Source organism: Balaenoptera acutorostrata, chromosome 5 (assembly GCF_949987535.1).
Source record: "Balaenoptera acutorostrata chromosome 5, mBalAcu1.1, whole genome shotgun sequence".
Lineage (NCBI taxonomy): Eukaryota > Metazoa > Chordata > Mammalia > Artiodactyla > Balaenopteridae > Balaenoptera > Balaenoptera acutorostrata.
In genome coordinates, this window is record NC_080068.1 from 32509726 (window position 1) to 32528772 (window position 19047).

A 19047-nucleotide genomic window follows, 5' to 3' on the forward strand; every position below is an offset into this window, starting at 1 on the left:
GTTGTTTGTTATTTTGTTATTGAGTTGTATGAGCTGTTTATATATTTTGGAAATTAAACCCTCATTGGTTGCATCGTTTTTGCAGATATTTTCTCCCAGTCCGTAGGTTGTCTTTTTGTTTAGTTTATGGTTTCCTTTGCTGTGCAAAAGCTTATAAGTTTAATCAGGTCCCATTTGTTTATTTTTGCTTTTATTTCTATTGCCTTGGGAGACTGACCTAAGAAAACATTGCTATTATTAATGTCAGAGAATGTTTTGCCTGTGTTCTCTTCTGGGAGTTTTATGGTGTCCTGTCTTATATTTAAGTCTTTAAGCCATTTTGAGTTTATTTTTGTGTATGGTGTGAAGGAGTGTTGTAACTTTATTGATTTACATGCCACGTAGGAGATTTTTGCAAGATCTACCTTGGGGCCAAATTTAAGGTGGCTTTTGAGAAGGCTATGGTGTTTGTAAATTTAAGAATTCTTCCAAGTTTGATATTCTAAATAATATTCATTCTAAATATTTATTGAATTCCCATAGTGTATGAAGCCCCGAGCTTTCTGTTGGGGTGCTTAGAAGTGGTCCTTCCTTCTCTTCCCAGAGTTCTGCATTCATTATCTACATGCTATGGGTCCAGGCAGGACATAAATCCAAATGTATATTGTATTAGTTTCCTGAGGCTGTTGGAATAAATTACCACAAACTTAGTGGCTTACAACGGAAATTTATTTTCTCACAGTTCTGGCAGCTAAAAGTCTGAAATGCACACTCCCTCTGGAAGCTTTAGGGGAGAACCTGTACCTTGACTCTAAGTAGCTTCTGGTGGCTGACAGTATTCCTTGGCTTGTGGCCACATCACTCCAAACCCTGCCTCCGTCTTCACCTCCCTCTCTTCTGTGTGTCTGTTTTTCCTCTTTTGTCTGTGAAGTCTCCCTCTGCCTCTGTCTCATAAAGACACTTGTGATGGCACCCAGAGAATCCACTGTTATCTCTTCGTTGCAGTATCTTTAATCACATCTCCAAAGACATTTTTTCAAATACAGTAATATGAACAAGTTCCAGGCATTACGACTTGGTAACTTTGTGTGGCCCTGATTCAACCAAACACACTCATCTACCGCAGAAATTACATGTAGCGATCTGAGCATCTCATCTCTCTCGCTGCATGATCCTCAGCAGTACTCACCCCACAATATAGATACCAGCTGTAAAGCCACTGTTGACCGAGAGCAGCGCATGATGTGTTTATGTCTTCCGCTTTCTTGAGCACTTCAGAATGAACTGTGCTAGTTGCTGGAGGCTGAGGTAAACAGAAAGCTCCGGGACAGCAGGGTGAGGGCTGTGGTTGGAGCAGAGCACAGGGGCACTGAGAACAAATTCGAGGGGCTCCTAACCCAGTCACAGTTGAGCAGGGGAGGCCACCTGGAGGAGGTGAGGTCTCATGTGGTGCTGAGGGGTAAATAGGAGTTCACCAAGAAGTGGAGAAAGAGAGCTCCAGACAAAACCGCCTGTGCAAGTGCCTGGAGGTTTAGATAAGAGATTGGCAAAAGGGATAAAATGGGAATGGATGTATCCCGAGGCTATTGAGAAGGCAGACCTGGCAGGGATCGGTGATTGATTAGCTGTGCAGGAGGATGCAGGAAGGAGGGTCCTGGTGGAATTCCTGTCTGCTCTGGGCAGCCAGGTTCATTCAGTGAGACAAAGGACACAGGAGGGAAGGATCGGGGAGACAAGATGATTCGTTTGGTTTGAGAGAGCTGTTTATTCCGCGAATCTGTTTCTCCCTGCCTGTCTCTCTCTCTCTCTTTTGTCAGTTAAAAACCACCCTGGCCAAGGATAGGGCGGTATCCTTTGCCAAGTGAGCAGTTTTCTTTGTCATTTACTCTCACATACAAAACCGTGGAACACCGCCATGAAATGATTCATGTGTAAATTATTTGGAGTTAGAATCATGAATCACTTAACATAAATAATGGTAGATGACTGAATAATGCAAGTTCAGTGCAGTTCAAGACAAAAGTGATGTTCACGTTGTATTTAGAAATATTTCCCTGGAAAATGTAACCTAGAGAGCATTTTTATATATTAGAAACAAAGATTACATACGGGTTGCATAAGAAATAGGAAGATGACGTTTGTAAAGATTTTTGTGCACTGTTTTGTTTTGCTTCTGAGGATGGTTTACGTTAAAAAGTGGATTGTTCCTTCAAAGACATATTTACATGCATCGTCAGAGGTTGGGAAACAAAGGCTAATGGCTCCCACATCCCAACAAAAACCTTCACTATGTGCATAGAATACTAGCCATTGTTGAGTAGCATACAGTAAGCCGAGATAATAAATAATGGTGGAGAAAATGTTGCAATATTCACTTAATGTTTGAAATGTAACACTGCCCAGAGGCCCTGGGAGAAGTTCCACAATGCGTCTCAGAAGACTCTCTGTTGTGCCTTTTAATGAAAAAGATAACTTTGGGGAGGTGTAGTCTCCGTATGTGGTAGACTCCTTATTTTAGCTCCAATTTGAGAGAATTCTTGGGGTACTGGTGATGGGGATTATTTTACATATGTCACTCAAAATTAGCATCACAGACAGAGCCCCTGAAGAGAGGCAAATTTATAGACTCTCCCAACCTGGGGGAAATGGGGAGGAGGGAGGAGAACTGACATGATAGTTCCACTTAGCTTAAAAATCAAACACCCATTTTACTACCACGTCGTCCCGGCTTCACACAGAGTGAAATAAACTCGTTTGGTTGCCTTTACATGTTCACAAAGGTACATCCACCTCTGCTTGTTACTGTGATTAAGGACATGGTTGGCACAGATGAGCCAAAGGCTTCTAAACAAGTGTACAAATGTGGAGGGTTTGCTGCATCTTTCCTTTGTCTCTGTGGCCGCGAGGAGTTGGCTGCACAGCTGCTTCCCTTGGGAGGGACCAGGGCTCTGTGGCCGCCTAGTGCTGCTGCCCTGTGGGACGGGAACCAGGTGGGGGGCCCTGTGGTTGGCTAGGTGCTGAGAACCACTGTTCTTCCCTGTCTGCTGACTCCAAAGCCAGTCTCAGTCTTCCCAGCCCTGCTCATTAATGGGCATAGATTCTCTTCCTGTACAAAGCCTGGTGTGGTTCTGCCTTGACTCCCAAGTTGGTGTGAAACGACCTCTAGATCCTATCTTTTCAAGGAATGAAATAGTTTCAGCTTTGCAGCTATCATTTTGAAAAATTCCAAATTTGACTAAAGCCTCCGCCTTTGAAAGGTGATATTGTGCAGTACAAAAAATGTGGGCTGGGATGTCAGGGCCCTAGGTGTGCATCCCCCCTCCAAGGACTGTTCTAAGGATAAGCGTTAAGACATTTACACAAGTACCTTGCACAGCGACTGACAGATAGTGACTAGATTCCTAGATCATGTTGGTTCTTTTCTTTCCCCCCACTTCCGTTCAGCATTTGCACTGTCATTTTCCAGCATTTACCGAGTGACTACTTGGACAAACACAGTGCATTCAATGCTCGAGAAACACCGCCCACCACGAGCAGGAGCCAGCAACAGATTTTCTCTGAATGTTAGTTATTCATCTGTTATAATTCATGCTTCCACCTATTGTCGAAAAGTATTTGAGATGGCTTTGAGTAAAAATACATGTATACATGGATGCATGAAGATGAGAGGAACCATAAATTGTATCCTGAACTAGAGATAAGATAATTATCTTACTACTGCAGCAGAACACTAAATTTAGTTGAAATTCATGAGACCAAAGGAGGCAAAAGGGGCGGTAAGAGGGAAGCACGCACACACACACACGAACATATAATATGAATATATGCATATATGTGTATTGAATATTTAGGTAGCAAATGATAGCTCTTATAAGGTAAATTTTATAAAAGCTATATTTGAAAACCTAGAGTGTGTAATAGGGCAATTAGCAATTTTTACAGAGCATTTCCTAAATTCTAAACAATTCATTATTACAGTTAATGAGGATTAACAAATATGACATTGTTGAGAGAGTTTAATGTCTCATAATAAAATAGACCAATTGTTGTTCATGATTCACGGGTTGGTGTATTGAAAATAATAATGCCGTGAGTAAACGTTTTGCTACAGTGCTGATCCCAACTGCATTACTCACCAGGACTGATAATCAGGTGGTATTTTCAGAGAAGTGATTAGAGTTAAAATGAGAATAGTGGTCCCCATGGTACTATATGTTTCCTGATTTCTGAAATACAAGATGATAAGGAACATCCATCTGGTGAATGATTTCACACCCAATCATAGAAGAAGAAAGTTTCTTTTTCATGAATTTCAACATGAAATTCAAATTCATATTGGTAATAGTTTAAAAACTAAAAATGTTTGTAATGCTAGAAGTTGTATCCCATAAGCATGCCAAATTTCCTTATATGCCTAGTCTTTATTTCTGAGTGTGTACTGAAAGGGAAAAGTGATTCCAGCTGAACTGCAAAGCACAGTGTGGCATACACAAGCTTTCGTAGCATCACAACCTCTTAAGGTGTTAGAAATAAAGAAGAGACAGGAAAGAGTGTGTTTTATGTGCCAGATAGCATGCCGAGCCTTTTGAGGGATGTTTTTTTTTTTAAATAAATTTATTTATTTTATTTTTGGCTGTGTTGGGTCTTTGTTGCTGCGTGCAGGCTTTCTCTAGTTGCGGTGAGCGGGAGCTACTCTTCTTTGCAGTGAGCGGGAGCTACTCTTCTTTGCCGTGTGCGGGCTTCTCATTGCGGTGGCTTCTCTTGTTGCAGAGCACGGGCTCTAGGTGTGCGAGCTTCAGTAGTTGTGGCACGCAGGCTCAGTAGTTGTGGCACGTGGGCTCAGTAGTTGTGGTGCATGGGCTTAGTTGCTCCGCGGCATGTGGGATCTTCCCGGACCAGGGCTCAAACCCGTGTCCCCTGCATTGGCAGGCGGATTCCTAACCACTGCGCCACCAGGGAATTCCTCAAGGGATGTATTGAAGGATGTCTTTCTGTTAGTTACAATGAGGTGTCACGCTGACTTGTCCTGTCCCTAGGGACACCAGCTGGGCCAGGGTGTGGTTTGTCTCTGTTCCTTCAGTGTCAGATCTACAGCGTGTGTTGTCCTCCAGAACACAGGGATAGAGCAGAGGGTTCTGTAATTTCTGATCTACCTCTCTAAACCCTTTTTGACAGGAGCATCTGATTGAGAACGAAGTGTCGATACTGCGCAGAGTGAAACATCCAAATATCATCATGCTGGTTGAGGAGATGGAAACAGCTACTGAGCTTTTTCTGGTGATGGAATTGGTCAAAGTAAGAGGATGGAGAGATTTCGAGAGAATTCATTGATGACAAATCCCAAGACTTACAATATTCTTGAAGGACCTAATTGGAAAAGTGTTTTGCTACCTTGAAACTTTCATTATTTATAATCATCAGTTTTAGTGGCACTTGTGTCATTTTTTTCATCTACTCCAGGCTGATGAGCTTTCTTTATTACCTTCATAGGACTGCCACTGTTGATGTTTTGTTTTATTTTTTAAAAATATTTATTTATTTGGTTGCATTGGGTCTTAATTATGGCAGATGGGCTCCTTAGTTGCGACATGCAGGCGCCTTAGTTGTGGCATGCAAACTCTTAGTTACGGCATGCATGTGGGATCTAGTTCCCGGACCAGGGATCGAACCTGGGCCTCCTGCATTGAGAGCGCAGAGTCTTAACCACTGTGCCACCAGGGAAGTCCCCACTGTCGATGTTTTGATATGTTCTTTTATGTGTCCTTTAGGGTGGAGATCTCTTTGATGCAATTACTTCTTCAACCAAGTACACTGAGAGAGATGGCAGTGCCATGGTGTACAACCTGGCCAACGCCCTCAGGTACCTCCACGCCCTCAGCATTGTGCACAGAGACATCAAGCCAGAGAACCTCTTGGTACGTCACCTCTGCCTTTTCTGTTCCAACTCAGGCCTCTCTCCCTTTGAAGTGACAGTAATTGCATGCAAACAATCATATGCAGATTATGACATTTTAAAGTCTATACCAACCCTGCAGATACGGGGCTGAGAGAATTTAAATCTAGAAAATCAGCCTGACTCAAGTCAATGACCATAAAATGTTAATGGATTTCTTGAATTGATCTGCACTTCTGCATTTACTGTTTACCAGACATTAGAAAACATATTTTCATTTACGATTTGATGGATGGTGCTAACTGAAGAAAGGTGAGCAGGAAAATTATTTTATGAGGCAAAAGTTCTGAAGAATAAATTGGAGACAGAAACAGAATTAGAGGCTTGTAGGAACCAGCAGTAGAACACGAGAGTTTGTTTCTATGCAGGACGGAACTTTGGAAATAATCTAGTCCATTCATTTCAGCTCTACAGATATGGAAATTGAGACCCAGAGATGCTAACTTTTCTTGTTTAAAAGTCTCATTTGTCCCGTTGTTCTACAGATGAAAGTCTTATTCTAATATGCACTCAGCTTCATAATCTGGTTCCAGTTTACCTTTCCAGCCTCTTCTCCTGTTACTCTCTTCCCTACCCATCTGACCAGCATGGCACTCACCTTCAAGCCATATTTAACTCACCTCATGGTGGCCTTCAAACCAAACACTGCTAATGGGGACAGTCCTCGTGTCTACCTTGTAGAGAAATTTTAGAGAAGGCGATCTGGGAGTTCTGCACACACACATCCCCCAAACACACACACAGGGCTCTTGGCTTCTCTGTTTCCACCTTTCAGGGCTGAGCATCACCATCATCACCGTTACTGCTTGGCAGGTGAGCCTGTCTGAGTCTCCCATATCGTGTGCCTCCAGACACAGGCTTCCCCGGGTCCAGGAGTTGGTGAAGACTTGACTTCCTCAGCAGCATTACACCTCATTGTTGGTGTCCACACTGGTCTCTGTTTGCAGCATCCTCTCCCCCAGCAACGTGGCAAACACGTTCATCTTGTAAGATACTGAGCAAGGCATGTCTTCTTGCTATCACCCTAGGCTCCCTGGGCAGAGTCAGTCATGGCCACCTCTGGTTTTTGCTGCACTTGCTCTGGTGCAGTGATTTTATTGTTTACTTGTCTGTTGTCTTCTCTAGGTGGTAAGCACTAATGGGGCAAGGTCTGTGTTTCAGTTACTTTATATCCCCAGGGCCGAGGAAGCACACGGTGGACGTGGGGTAGACGGCTGGTGACTGACGGCCATGGTCACCTAGGTCGCTAGCAGCTGGCTCTCAAACACAAGTCTCCACAGCCTGCCTCATACGCCCAACACGCAAATAACAACTGAATGGGCTAGGCTTTGGGGCCGTCCTGGGGCTTTCTGCTAATCCGGGGTATCCGGTTCCCCTTTTGGTTAATACCATTTGATAATTTCCGAGCGTCCACTTAAAAGTATGTGAGGTTTTTTTTCTTACTGTCTCCTGCCTTGAGGGACTATGTTTCATTTTTGTTTGTTCCTATTAGGAAAGTAAACACCCCTGCTCTGTAAAACAAGACGTGTTACGTGAACTCTAAGGAGGAATGGAGGCCGTGGTAAGCCAGGCCCCCGGGTGGGCGTGGGGTTCCCTCCTCTCGACGGGCTGCTCCTCCCCCGTGAGGCTGCGGTCTGGGCTGGCCCCGCCCCCACTGACGGAGCTTGGCGGGGGCTCCACATGCAGAGGGGACAAGGCTTACCCCGGCCGAGCCAGACGCAGTGCCGAGGTGTTCACGAGGACGCCCCTGCTCTCCGCAGCCCACGTCACCGCAGTGGTCGCTGTGATTGACGTTCTCTGAGAGCACGGGGCCACAGGGCCCGAGGACCAGTGGTTACCGCAGTGCCCGCGCCGCCTGGCTCTGACTGCGGGGGCCCAGCCAGCGAGGAGGGTGGCGGAGGGTGCCCGTTTCCCAGCTCACTGATTCCGTTCTCACCCCGTTTCCCCTCTTTTCCACTCACAGTTCCTTACTGTGTGCAAAATCTCAGAATCCCACCCCTCATCCTCTTCTGCTGTTACGCATCAAGGGAAGATAGCAGCTGGAGACATCAGTCCCCGTTAGGATGAGTCTCAGACGGTAGGCAGGAGATTGGAATCGAGTGCCTCATCTGCCTCACCTACCCCACCTGGATGAGTGTCCACCCCGCTCCGAGACCTGCTCCAACCCCTCTGTGCTGCCCAAAGGGGAGAGAAGGGAGATGATAAAACTGATGTCGGGATGAAGCTGATGTGTGACATGAAAGGGCTGTGGAGTCAGGCTTTGGAGACCCTGAGCTGCGCATATCTAAGTAGAATATGTGCCTGCCGTTGGAAACCTAACTGGACCCCTCAGCTGATCCTAGATAGAGTCAGCAGGTTGGTGTGAAAAAGTGCCGTCGAGGCACTAAAAGGAAATACGCAGAGGGACTGCCAACCTCTTGCTACTCTAAAAGAGAATTGGGTCTTTAAACTCCAGAGCATTCAGACATCTGATTTGCATCCCCTCCTCTGGCAGCAGTGTCATAATTTAAACCCCTGCCAGCAGAGATGTATGGGTCACCGTGTCAGAGAGCACAGGGGTGGCCATTAATGCTGTGAGTTACAGCCTGGCGGTGCCCTGTCAGAGTTAACTATGAGAGACCAGTGATAAATTCCGCGTTTCCAGGAGTTCTGGGGGCAGGGGAGAGAAGAGGGTTGGTTTCTCATATTTGAAGTCCTTCTAAATCATGATGCTGACATTTTATTTAGAGAGCTTGTGGCATTCACTTTGTATGTGGGATCTGCATTTCTCACATATTTCAGTTTTGCATTCTGAGAGCAACTTGTGACAGCGTCTCTCAGCTTGTGGTGGGCCCTTTGAGCAGCGCAGGGCTGGAGTTCTCACAGTGGTGGTGGTTCAGATCTCACCAAGAGTCTGCAGGCCGTGCAGGCTTTTAGACACAGGAGGGTGCGGTGGACAGCAGTGGTCTTGTTTGGAGCCCCCCTTGGCTGCCTGCTCGTAACTTGAGTTTTCTGAGCCTCAGTTTCCTCATCTGTAAATTGGAGCAAAAGTTCTCTTCCTAATTGTCCAGCGGGGTGACTATAGAAGTGCAGTGAGACAGCGTTCAGGAAAATATTGGAATCTCCCAAGTCCTGCGAGGATGCGCGTTACTGGGGAGAACTGAACTCTCTGCCAGAACAGAAGGCCTTTGGAGTCCCTGTGCATTTAGCCACCTCTTTCTTAAAACCAGTCTCTTAAAGCCGTGTGTGTGTGTCCATGTCAGTTTCTTAAAGCAATGTCATAAATTTTTTTAAAAAATTTTTGGCTGCATTGAGTCTTCGTTGCTGCACGTGGGCTTTCTCTAGTTGCAGCGAGCGGGGCTACTCTTCGTTGCGGTGCGCGGGCTTCTCATTGCAGTGGCTTCTCTTGCTGCGGAGCACGGGCTCCAGGCACGCGGGCTTCAGTAGTTGTGCTCGTGGGCTCTAGAGCACAGGCTCATTAGTTGTGGCGCATGGGCTTAGTTGCTCTGCAGCATGTGGGATCTTCCCGGACCAGAGATTGAACCCGTGTCCCCTCCGTTGGCAGGAGGATTCTTAACCACTGCACCACCAGGGAAGTCCCAGCAATGTCATAAATGTGTGTGTGTGTGTATGTGTAGATTTATAGATGTGTATATATATATATTTTTTTTCCTGCTTTGAAGAGAATCTCCAGCTAAGATTTGAAATTTACTTACATTCTCTTCCACATATTTGCCTTTGTGTCTAGCATTGGGGAGAGATGAATCATATAAAATATTATTATTTCAGGCTTGTCTGCCCCTTATGACACTTCCCTTTTGATGTTTAGCCAAGGAGTACCACTTGCCCAAACATAATTCAACGATTATAGACTGTTCAGTCCCTTTCTATTTATACTCCTGCATCTGACTCTGAATTCCTTATAGGGGATGTGAAAAACGGGACTTCTGGGACTTCTGAGTATCTGACAACACTTAAATACCCCTAGGCATCCCTAAATTGAATGTCTAAAGTAAACACTATTTTAAAAAAATGTAGCTAATGAGTGTATTTTAAAGTTGTAAAAACAAAATGACATTAACAAAACTTTTTTTTTTTTTTACTCTCATGATAGAGACATTTAGAATTATAATGTTGGTTATAATGTTCTTATCACTGCAATTACTCAGGGAATTTCTAAAGTCTGGGTTTCAGTAAATGCATCATAAATTCTAACTGTAATTCAGATTGTTCTTGTTAATGTTTATATTAAACATAATGGATGGAAAGTCGTCCTAAGACTAAGCATGACTAAGAACCTGGTTTCTGTTGCTTTAGGCTGAATCATTAGTAGCTTTGAATATGTTTCTGCTGAGTTGTGGGCTGACTCAGAATGATAAATATCTATGAGGGACTCCAAATCCTCACCATTAGTGCTGTGAAATTTGTAAGTCATAAAGATGCATGCTGGGCATGGGTATTTAGTATATCAACATGGAAGCAGTTATTAAAATACTAAGGTGAAAAATACTCCTCTTAAACTGCTGAGAACATCACAGGCGAGGAAGGTATTTCAGTGTCATCCTTAAAAAATGCCTATTAAGATGGTGGGGTCATTGGCATGAGGAAGGCCGGAGGTTCTTGATGTCTTTTTATTGAGGAGTTTATAAATCACCCCCCTCATTAAGTATCAGACTAATGGATGATGTTGTAAACATGCTTATCTTGAAAAAACATAATTTGCTAAATTTTTCACTTCCTTTAGTAAGTAGTGGTTTAGGTGAAAATCTGATTCAGTTCATGGTAGAATACAAGGAAACACAAACAAAATATGTTTAAAATGTAAAAGTAGAGGAAAGATACGACATGAGTACAGGTTAGGTTTTTGTAGTGATCCTCTGAAATTGAGTGTTTTCAGAACGGACGTCCAAGAGGCAAATGGACAGCTTGTTAAAGATCCCACAGTCGAATCTCAGTTATGTTCTCACACACACTCATTTGCTTCTAAAACCATCCATTTAAAATGTAACTTCTGGACTTTTATCCCATAAGGAAAGTTTGCTTATACATAAAATTAATGTTTTCTGAATTATGGAACCAGCACATGTTCATTGTAAACATTTTGGAAACTACTGAAAAGTATAAAGAAGAAAATTAAAGCAACCTGTAATGCTACCACCTAGAGATAAACTTAACATTTTGGGGTGTTACAGTATATATATATAATTTTGAATATTTTAAACATTTTATGTAATATAGTAAATATTTCCCATGATTAATATTTACTTGAAATGTGCCTGTTAGTGACTGTATAATATTTCGTTGTAGGGATTTACCATGATTTATTAAGTCATTACCCTGTTGGCCATTTATGTTGCTTCCAGTTTTTAAAAACAGATGAATTCTGAGATTGGCATTCTTGTGCGTAACCTTCCGGTCCATCTCTGTTGCCTTAGAGCAGGTTCTTAGAAGTAGATTTACAGGATCAAAGGTTATAAAGGATATTAAGAAATTTACGTATGGTTGCGGTACTTTCTAGAATAGTTGTTACTTGTTCACCAGCGTTGTTAAACCTTTTCCAAGATGATGATTTACCTGATCTAATCAGCCAGTCCTTCTAGGAAAGGAAGGAACATTCATTAAGTCCTGATCTGTACTTCATCTCATTTCATCCTCACACCAACCCCGTAAGCCAAGGACCCGTGTCCTCCCATTTCACAGATGAAGGATCCTGCCCAGGGCGAGTGGGAGACCTTCAAAGGTCACGTCACCAGAAGATGGGTAGAGTGGTTGGTTATGTAAGCTCAGGCTGTCTGATCCCCAAAGTCATTTTCTTTCTAAATTTCCAGGGTTCTCCCCTATGTAATGTTTATATTCATCATTGTCTAGAGAACAAGTCCTAATTTTATGTTCTAAACCAAACATGCAAGTTGGAGAGCACCTAGCGCTTCAGTGGACGCTTCACAAACATTTCTGAGGCTCTCACATCCCCCCTCCCCCCCCAGCGCTCGGGAAACACACAACAGAAGTCTTAGAGGGCTGTCGAGCCAACCAGGTAAGCAACCACCTACACCCCTCAGCAGGCAAGCGTGTTCATTATACTCCTAGGTAAGGAACTTCTGCAAAGGTAGAAATACTGTCTTTTTCCTATTTCGCACAATCAAAATCACATGCAAAATCTCTAAAAAGAAAAATTAGAGCTTTAAAAAGCAACAAAGATGAACCATGGCCTTAATATCACAAGGAGAGATTTCTTTTGATTTGTTAGTAAATGTATCTGTGTCCTTTCTGCCTAATTCCAAAGGCCCCCCCCCTTGCAATCACTGAGAAAAAACAAAAAAAAACAAAAAAAACTTCTGATTATTGGCTGATTTCTTTTCCAGGTGTGTGAATATCCTGATGGGACCAAGTCTTTGAAACTGGGAGACTTCGGGCTGGCCACTGTGGTAGAAGGCCCTTTATACACAGTCTGTGGCACCCCGACTTACGTGGCCCCAGAAATCATTGCTGAAACCGGGTATGCCTCCTGGGGGTTTGGGTTAGTGCTTTAACTTTGGGAAAGGGTATATTTTGCTGCTACTGCTGCTGTGTATTCACATGCCTCTTGGGAATGTGGAGGGCAGGAGAGACTGTTACCTGCACCATGATTTTGATCCCAGGAGCTTGAGTTTGTGCTTCTAGTTCCAAGAGCCCTAGGCCTGGACTTCTGTCCCAAGGCCAGTCTTGGAGTCCCCAAGATGGTGGTGAGGTTGGGAGAAGAGCAGACACCTTTTGTCCAAAGGGTAATTCATTCCCCTACATGAAATGAGCAGTTTGGTACCGAAAGGTCTTTTTTCCCTAACAAACAAAGGCAAGTACTCCAGTAATGTGCAGGGTTCCTGGGAGTAGTATCACTGTTTCTGTCCTCCCACCCACTTTGTTTCCCCAGCTATGGCCTGAAGGTGGACATTTGGGCGGCTGGCGTGATCACGTACATACTGCTCTGTGGATTCCCACCCTTCCGAAGGTCAGTGGCTCTTTGAATGACAATATTTGAATTGTAAACCCTCTCCCTTTGATCAGGAAGCAGACATTCTACTCCTGGCAATCAGGACCAGAAACTGCTCAATAAAAATGTCAGTTAAAAATTATACAAACATACCTTTCACTTTTTTATCTTAATTTACAACCTATTAATGTATATTCCTTGTCCACACTTTTGATGTGAGGCCAAGGCCTTTGCTTTGTGTTTGGTCCCCTGAGTTTCCTGCGGTCATTCTTCCATAAAACACACCCATAGTCCAATGTCTATGATTTCCATTCTCAGTCTTTTTCAAGAGGAATAGATTTAAAGATCCTTGCAAAGCAATCTGAGCCTTCCACGTAAGCCTTTTTCTAGTTCTTAAGAGTTTTCTCTTCTACTTAATTCGACAGCAATTTTTGGTTTTTTTAAAAATAAATTTATTTATTTATTTATTTTTGGCTGCGTTGGGTCTTTGTTGCTGCACACATGCTTTCTCTAGTTGTTGAGAGCGGGGGCTACTCCTTGTTGCCGTGAGCGGGTTTCTCATTGCGGTGGCTTCTCTTGTTGCAGAGCACGGGCTCTAGGAGCACTGGCTCAGTAGTTGTGGCTCACGGCCTCTAGAGCGCAGGCTCAGTAGTTGTGGCGCAAGGACTTAGTTGCTCCGTGGCATGTGCGATCTTCCCGGACCAGGGCTCGAACCCGTGTCCCCTGCATTGGCAGGCAGATTCTTAACCACTGTGCCACCAGGGAAGCCCCCTCAACAGCAGTTTTTTTTGTTTTTTTTTTTGTTTTTTTTTTATTTTAAAGAACTGCATTTATCGTGTGTTTGCATTAGTTTCAGATATAATATTTCTGCAAATAACAAAGCCTTTTCTCCTTAACATAGTACATTATTATAAATCACACTAGAGCATGGTTTACCTTTTATCCAGACAAGCAAAATTAAAGGCCATGATATACTCCTATGAGAAATAGTGGTTCATAACAGTGTTATAGCGCAATCTGAGGAATAGACACCACCCCCATCACACTGAGAATCATTTTCATAGGGCACGTTAGTGATGACAGTCATTTATTCTCCTCCATACAGGCTTCTTGGAGATTTGACCCTCCATAACATGGGAAGGGACAGACCTTTATATCACATATTCCCCCAGCAAGTGTGCATTCGATGCTTGGACAAGGAAATTGACCCAGAGACTGTTAATGGCCACAGGAGCTAGATGTATAGGTCATACAGCCACTGATGCCACCACTTAGGGGCATTCATTGTAGGCTATGTGTGTTTGATAAACAGGCAGGGAGCACTGAGAGAGAGATCATGTGGTTTTGGAAAGAGGGAGAGCTGGAGAAAGCGGCCATGGGCTCTGAGAGCTTCCGAGTTCTTAGTCCATTCCAGCTATGAAACTCAGTGATTTCTCCTGTCCTTGGATTCTGCACTTTCCTTGGATTCGGTCTTCACTTAAACTTTCACCATTGTGCCTTCAACAGCAGTTTTTAAACAACTCACTTTGCAAAGCATTTGACCTAGTTCTTGTAGAAACAGGGAATTCTTTCTCTTTAAATTTATTTTGTCCGTTCACATAATATTTAATTAAGTAGAATTACAAATACTTTTGGCATAAACAGAGCTGGGAACAGCAGATTGACCCTTGGTGACCCTGCACCTCACCTGGTGGCCACACATGGTGTTGGGGTGACCCAGCAGTCCATGACCAGGGGGCGTGTGGGGCTTCGACACAGCATCTCTTTTGATCAGTTCTGTCTCCCTCTTTGGAGCAAATGAACACTTTGAAGCAGAAGTTCATTTAATGGTGCATGTTTGATTTTCCTCTGAGTTTTCTTGAATGCTCTTTTCCTTTTAATCCCTTCTTTGTTCATTTTACAACTATTTGTAGAGTAGCTCCTGTGGGCCAGGTTCTATTCTAAGTGCTGGGAATCGAGTGGTGAACAAAACATATTCTCTGAGGCCATAGTGTTTACAGTGTAGTATTCGGTCAGGAAGTGAAAAATAAGTTTATTCCATCCCCCCCCCCCCCCGCATTTTATTGTGAAAGCTTTCAAACATACAGAAAAGTTGAAAGGTTTATCTTTTTAAAATGATCAATTTTTAATTGAGTTGAACAGGTTTGTTTTTTGCTGACATTAAACACAAGAATGACAGAGATGTCAGTCTCTACTTTCGAGAGCCTTCTGGTGCAGATACATCTCAAGAATATTGATCAAACAGAATAACTGAGCATGAGGTCATGCTAAGTTGGGGGCATGCTTAGTTGAGGGCTAGAAATCACAAAAGGTTTCGTGAAAGATATGACATTTGAGTGGGACCTTGTCCTTGTGGCATGGGTTAGGTTTCTGTAGGTGGAAAGTTCTTTCCATCTGGCCGTCGGCATCATGGTTTTCCATCAAGATCATTGCTCAGGTGGGTTATACAGACTGTAGGATTACTGGACGTATCAGTTTTTGCTGAATAACAAACTTCCCCTAAAGGCAGGGGTGTAAATCATTCTGTGGGTCCATCGAGCAGTTCTTCTGCTCTGGGCTGGCTCAGTGGGGGCATGAGGTCCAGTGTAGCCTCACTCATATGCCTGGTAGTTGGCTCAGTGTCAGCTGGGAAACAGATATGACTTGGCCATGTGCCTTTCAGCATCCAGTGGGCTAGCATGGGCTTCACATGATGGTGGATACAGGATATCCCAAAGCAGCCAGAGCACTTTCCAGGTCTCTGCTTGCCTCACATTTCTTGATTGATGTCCCGGTGACCGAACGAAATCAAATAGCTAAGCCTGGGGTAAATGTGGGAGAAGGTGAAGTGTGTACATAGAGGGAGGGGTATCATTTGTGGCTGTTTTTACAGTCACACTGTGCCCTGGCTGGTTTCAGTGATGACTTGTTTTGGGAACTAGTCAAGTGCAGAGGGTAGTGGGTTTTGATAGCAAGTAATTCTAGGACCATTTACAGTAGAGTTTCCCTCCTTGGTTAACCCAAGTTGAGAGCCGTTGGAAAAGGGTATCAGGGATCAGTTGTAGAGGAATGTGTGCTCACAACACCCTCTAGTGTTGCCACTTGCCAGCGCAGCCTGGGAGTTTTTTTCTTCGACTTTGCTTTTTACTTTTTAACAAAAGTGAGACTCAGATTGCACAATGTGTATCTATTGTGACTTGTTACCCAATGGACAGCAGCTTCTTTGCGGGATCTTGAGATAAGTCTGGCTAATCAAAAGCAGTAAAACTACATTCTGAAAGCTGCTGCCTCAGATGTTGTATTCAGAAGCTGGTCCTACAACTCTAGATAGCTTACTTCTGAAAATGTTTTCCCTCTTTCATACCATATTGTGATGAAAGAGAATCTATTATGTTAAATACTAGTTACAGAAACATCTTCACAGCGTACAGAGACATTCTGGATAGATTTTATAACCTTCTATAATATAAAATATATTTACTTTTATATATTTTATATATCATATATATGTATAGCAAATTATGGAAATGGTCCTTTAAAGAATGATAAATGACTATGGTATAAGACAGATTATCTACTTAAATTTGTACCTAAAATAAAGTCCTTCAAACAGATATCTCAAAATATTTGTTTTCTACAAAAGATGATTTTCACCCAAAGCTTTTTAATTAAAATTGTTCCTTGGAATTGACAGTTTCAGCTTCTTTCACTGTAGCATCTCTCATTCTTCTTTTAGGGTTTTCGGGCTTTAGTCTTGGGCTGACATATATTTTCCCTCCAGTCTTTTCAGCACCAGATTCATTGTTACTGAGAAGGATGTTGGTTTTTCAGAGGCAACTAGAAGTTTAGTTATTGCCTAAGCAAGTCTGTTCTTAGGACCACTGACAACAATACTTGCCTGACTGTGCTGAGGTATTTGATGTTTCTTTTAAAGACACACACATACCCCCCTTGAAGTGAAATGTTTGCACATCATTTGTGAAATAGCTGACAACATTTTTTTCAGGTTACCTCGTCCGACCTTTAATGACTTGGCATTGGAAAGAGTGTACACAGACTCTTTTGCTGTTTTCAAAGTTTTTCTTAATGGGCATTTTCATACTTACAGCACTGTACTATTTGAGAATTTAAAAGTGCCTGAACCATCTCAGCCAGATTGTAGAGTATAAATGTGTTAATAAATCCAGGGAAGACTTAATCAGAGAGGCTTTTGTTATGTGACTACTAAGAAGGATACATTCTCTTCAGCTCTGCTCTGGTGAGGGCAGCCCGAAACCCCACAGCGCTCGCAGTTCACAGCACGGGTCCTGAGGGTGCCACTCTAATTGCCAGGATCCTGGGGTTTTGCTGTTGACTTAGGCTGTTTTGCCAAGGACCTAAATCCTGCAGACACATCCCCAGTGTTTTAGCTGTCTGTTAACAAAATAAAAGCCATAGATATTAACAGAACATAAGCTAGTCGAGATGCCAGAAAAATACCAAAAAGGAGATGAGTGCAGCCATAGAGAGGAATGGCTAAAAAGAACAAATTCTGGAAATGGGTGATTTTTTTCTGTCTTCTTCTAACATTGTCTCCTGGGGTCCTCCAGTTTTCTAAAGGTTCCTGTAAAATCCCATTGTGTTCTTAGATGCATCCTTTACTCGTTTTGAAGGAGAGTTGAGCTGAATTAAATCAGTAGAGAAGTAACAGTGAAAAGAAAAGAAAATATTTAGACACCTAGAAGGAGTCTGTGCTCACTCAAAGAATATCACTTTTTAGGAGAGCGAGGTGGGTGGGGGCATCTTTTGCCTTGTCTGGTGATCTGGCCTGACTTGTGCTGCTCCGTGACTTTTGCTGCGTGACCCAGACGTCATGGACCCGCGGTGTCGATGCCGCTGGGCTTGGTTAGAGGTCATGAATGTTCACCGGCTCACAGACTCTGCTCTTTTTTCCTAGAACAGGAACGAGGCAGACACCTCATCACACAGCCCCCAAATTTGTCGCTGGACACTGCCCGGAACGATCTATTTCTAGGGACACCACACTTGCCCTTGCAGACCCTGGAGGGCTGGTAGCATGAGCAGCCTGCTGTCCAGAAGGCTGGGCAGGGTCCCACGTGAGCACCCTGAGCAGTAAGTAGGCTGCAGGGAGCCTGTCGGGAGCTCCAGGAGGAAGGTCGCACCCTTGCCAAGTGAGACTGAACTTCGCTCCTGGATTTTGATCTTGACTCCAGCAGTGCATCCTGAGTTTTCTCCTAGGGCTTTGTGATGGCCTAGAAAGCCAATGACTGTGTCCTCACTCTGGCCGTTGACGTGCCCACCAGGGGAAGGGGCTCTGTGGCTGTGGAGATGCAGTTTTCTGGGAGGTAGGGGACGCCCAGCTTCCTGAATTTTTCCCAGCAGTGTTTCCATGTCGCCATCCGTAAAAAGCCAAGTCATCATGTATCCTGTAGGTGCCAGCTGTGTGTGCAGGTGCACCTTTCGGCGGGGGGGGGGGGGGGCAGGTAGGCACAGGGTGGGGAGGTACGTTCACCCAGGGGTGGCGAGGTGGGTTTGCCTCAACCGTGCAGTTCTAGTTGATGTTCTTGGATGGGCTCTTTGTCTCGGACTGAGCTTCAATGAAAGGCAAGTTCCAAAGGGGAGCACATTGTGTCATGAATGTTTATCCAGATTCTGAACTCCTTATGATGTTTTCATATGTTGGCTGCTTCACTGATCTTTGGCTGTTTTCTTGGAAAAGTAGAAAGAGGAAGGACAAGGAGATCTGACTCAAATGTGCTGCTTCTCCCCTCTTACTACCACGAGAGATTGAGGGCAGGTGCTGAGCTTGGTTTTTGCTGAAATGAGGATTTACATCATTTGCGGATGCCATTTTTTTCTTGAGTCTTTTTTATCGTGGAAAAATATATGTAACATAAAATTTATCATTTAAACCATTTTTAAGTGTATAGTTTTAAGGGTTAGGTGGTATTAAGTACATTTACAATGTTGTGCAACCATCACTACCATCCATCTCCGGAACATCTTCATCTTTCCACGTTGAAACCCTATACCCACTAAACAAAGTTCTTGCATCTTTGTCTCTTCTCTCTTCCCGCCCCTGCTCCTCCCTCTCTCTCCCCCCCCTCCTTTTCTCCCCTTCTCTCTCCCCCTCCCTCTCTTCCCCCTTTCCCTCCCCCCTCTCCCCCTCTCCCTCACCCTCTCCCTCCCT

The 19047-nt window shown here is 43.8% G+C and overlaps 1 protein-coding gene across 11 annotated transcripts in view; it reads left to right on the forward strand.

Annotated features, from left to right (window-relative positions):
• The window catches only part of DCLK2 (doublecortin like kinase 2), a 156969-nt gene that overhangs the window by 123170 nt on the left and 14752 nt on the right, over window positions 1-19047 (forward strand). For 10 of the 11 annotated variants that reach the window (XR_009008314.1, XR_009008315.1, XR_009008316.1 and 7 more), the window contains 4 exons: window positions 5155-5274; window positions 5748-5894; window positions 12274-12407; window positions 12819-12896. Coding sequence is in view for 7 of the 11 variants with exons in the window: in XM_057546417.1 (XP_057402400.1) it covers window positions 5155-5274; window positions 5748-5894; window positions 12274-12407; window positions 12819-12896 (479 nt within the window). In the remaining 4 variants the exon portion in view is untranslated. The remainder of the gene's footprint in view (window positions 1-5154; window positions 5275-5747; window positions 5895-12273; window positions 12408-12818; window positions 12897-19047) is intronic. The other variant, XM_057546421.1, reaches the window with a different exon arrangement.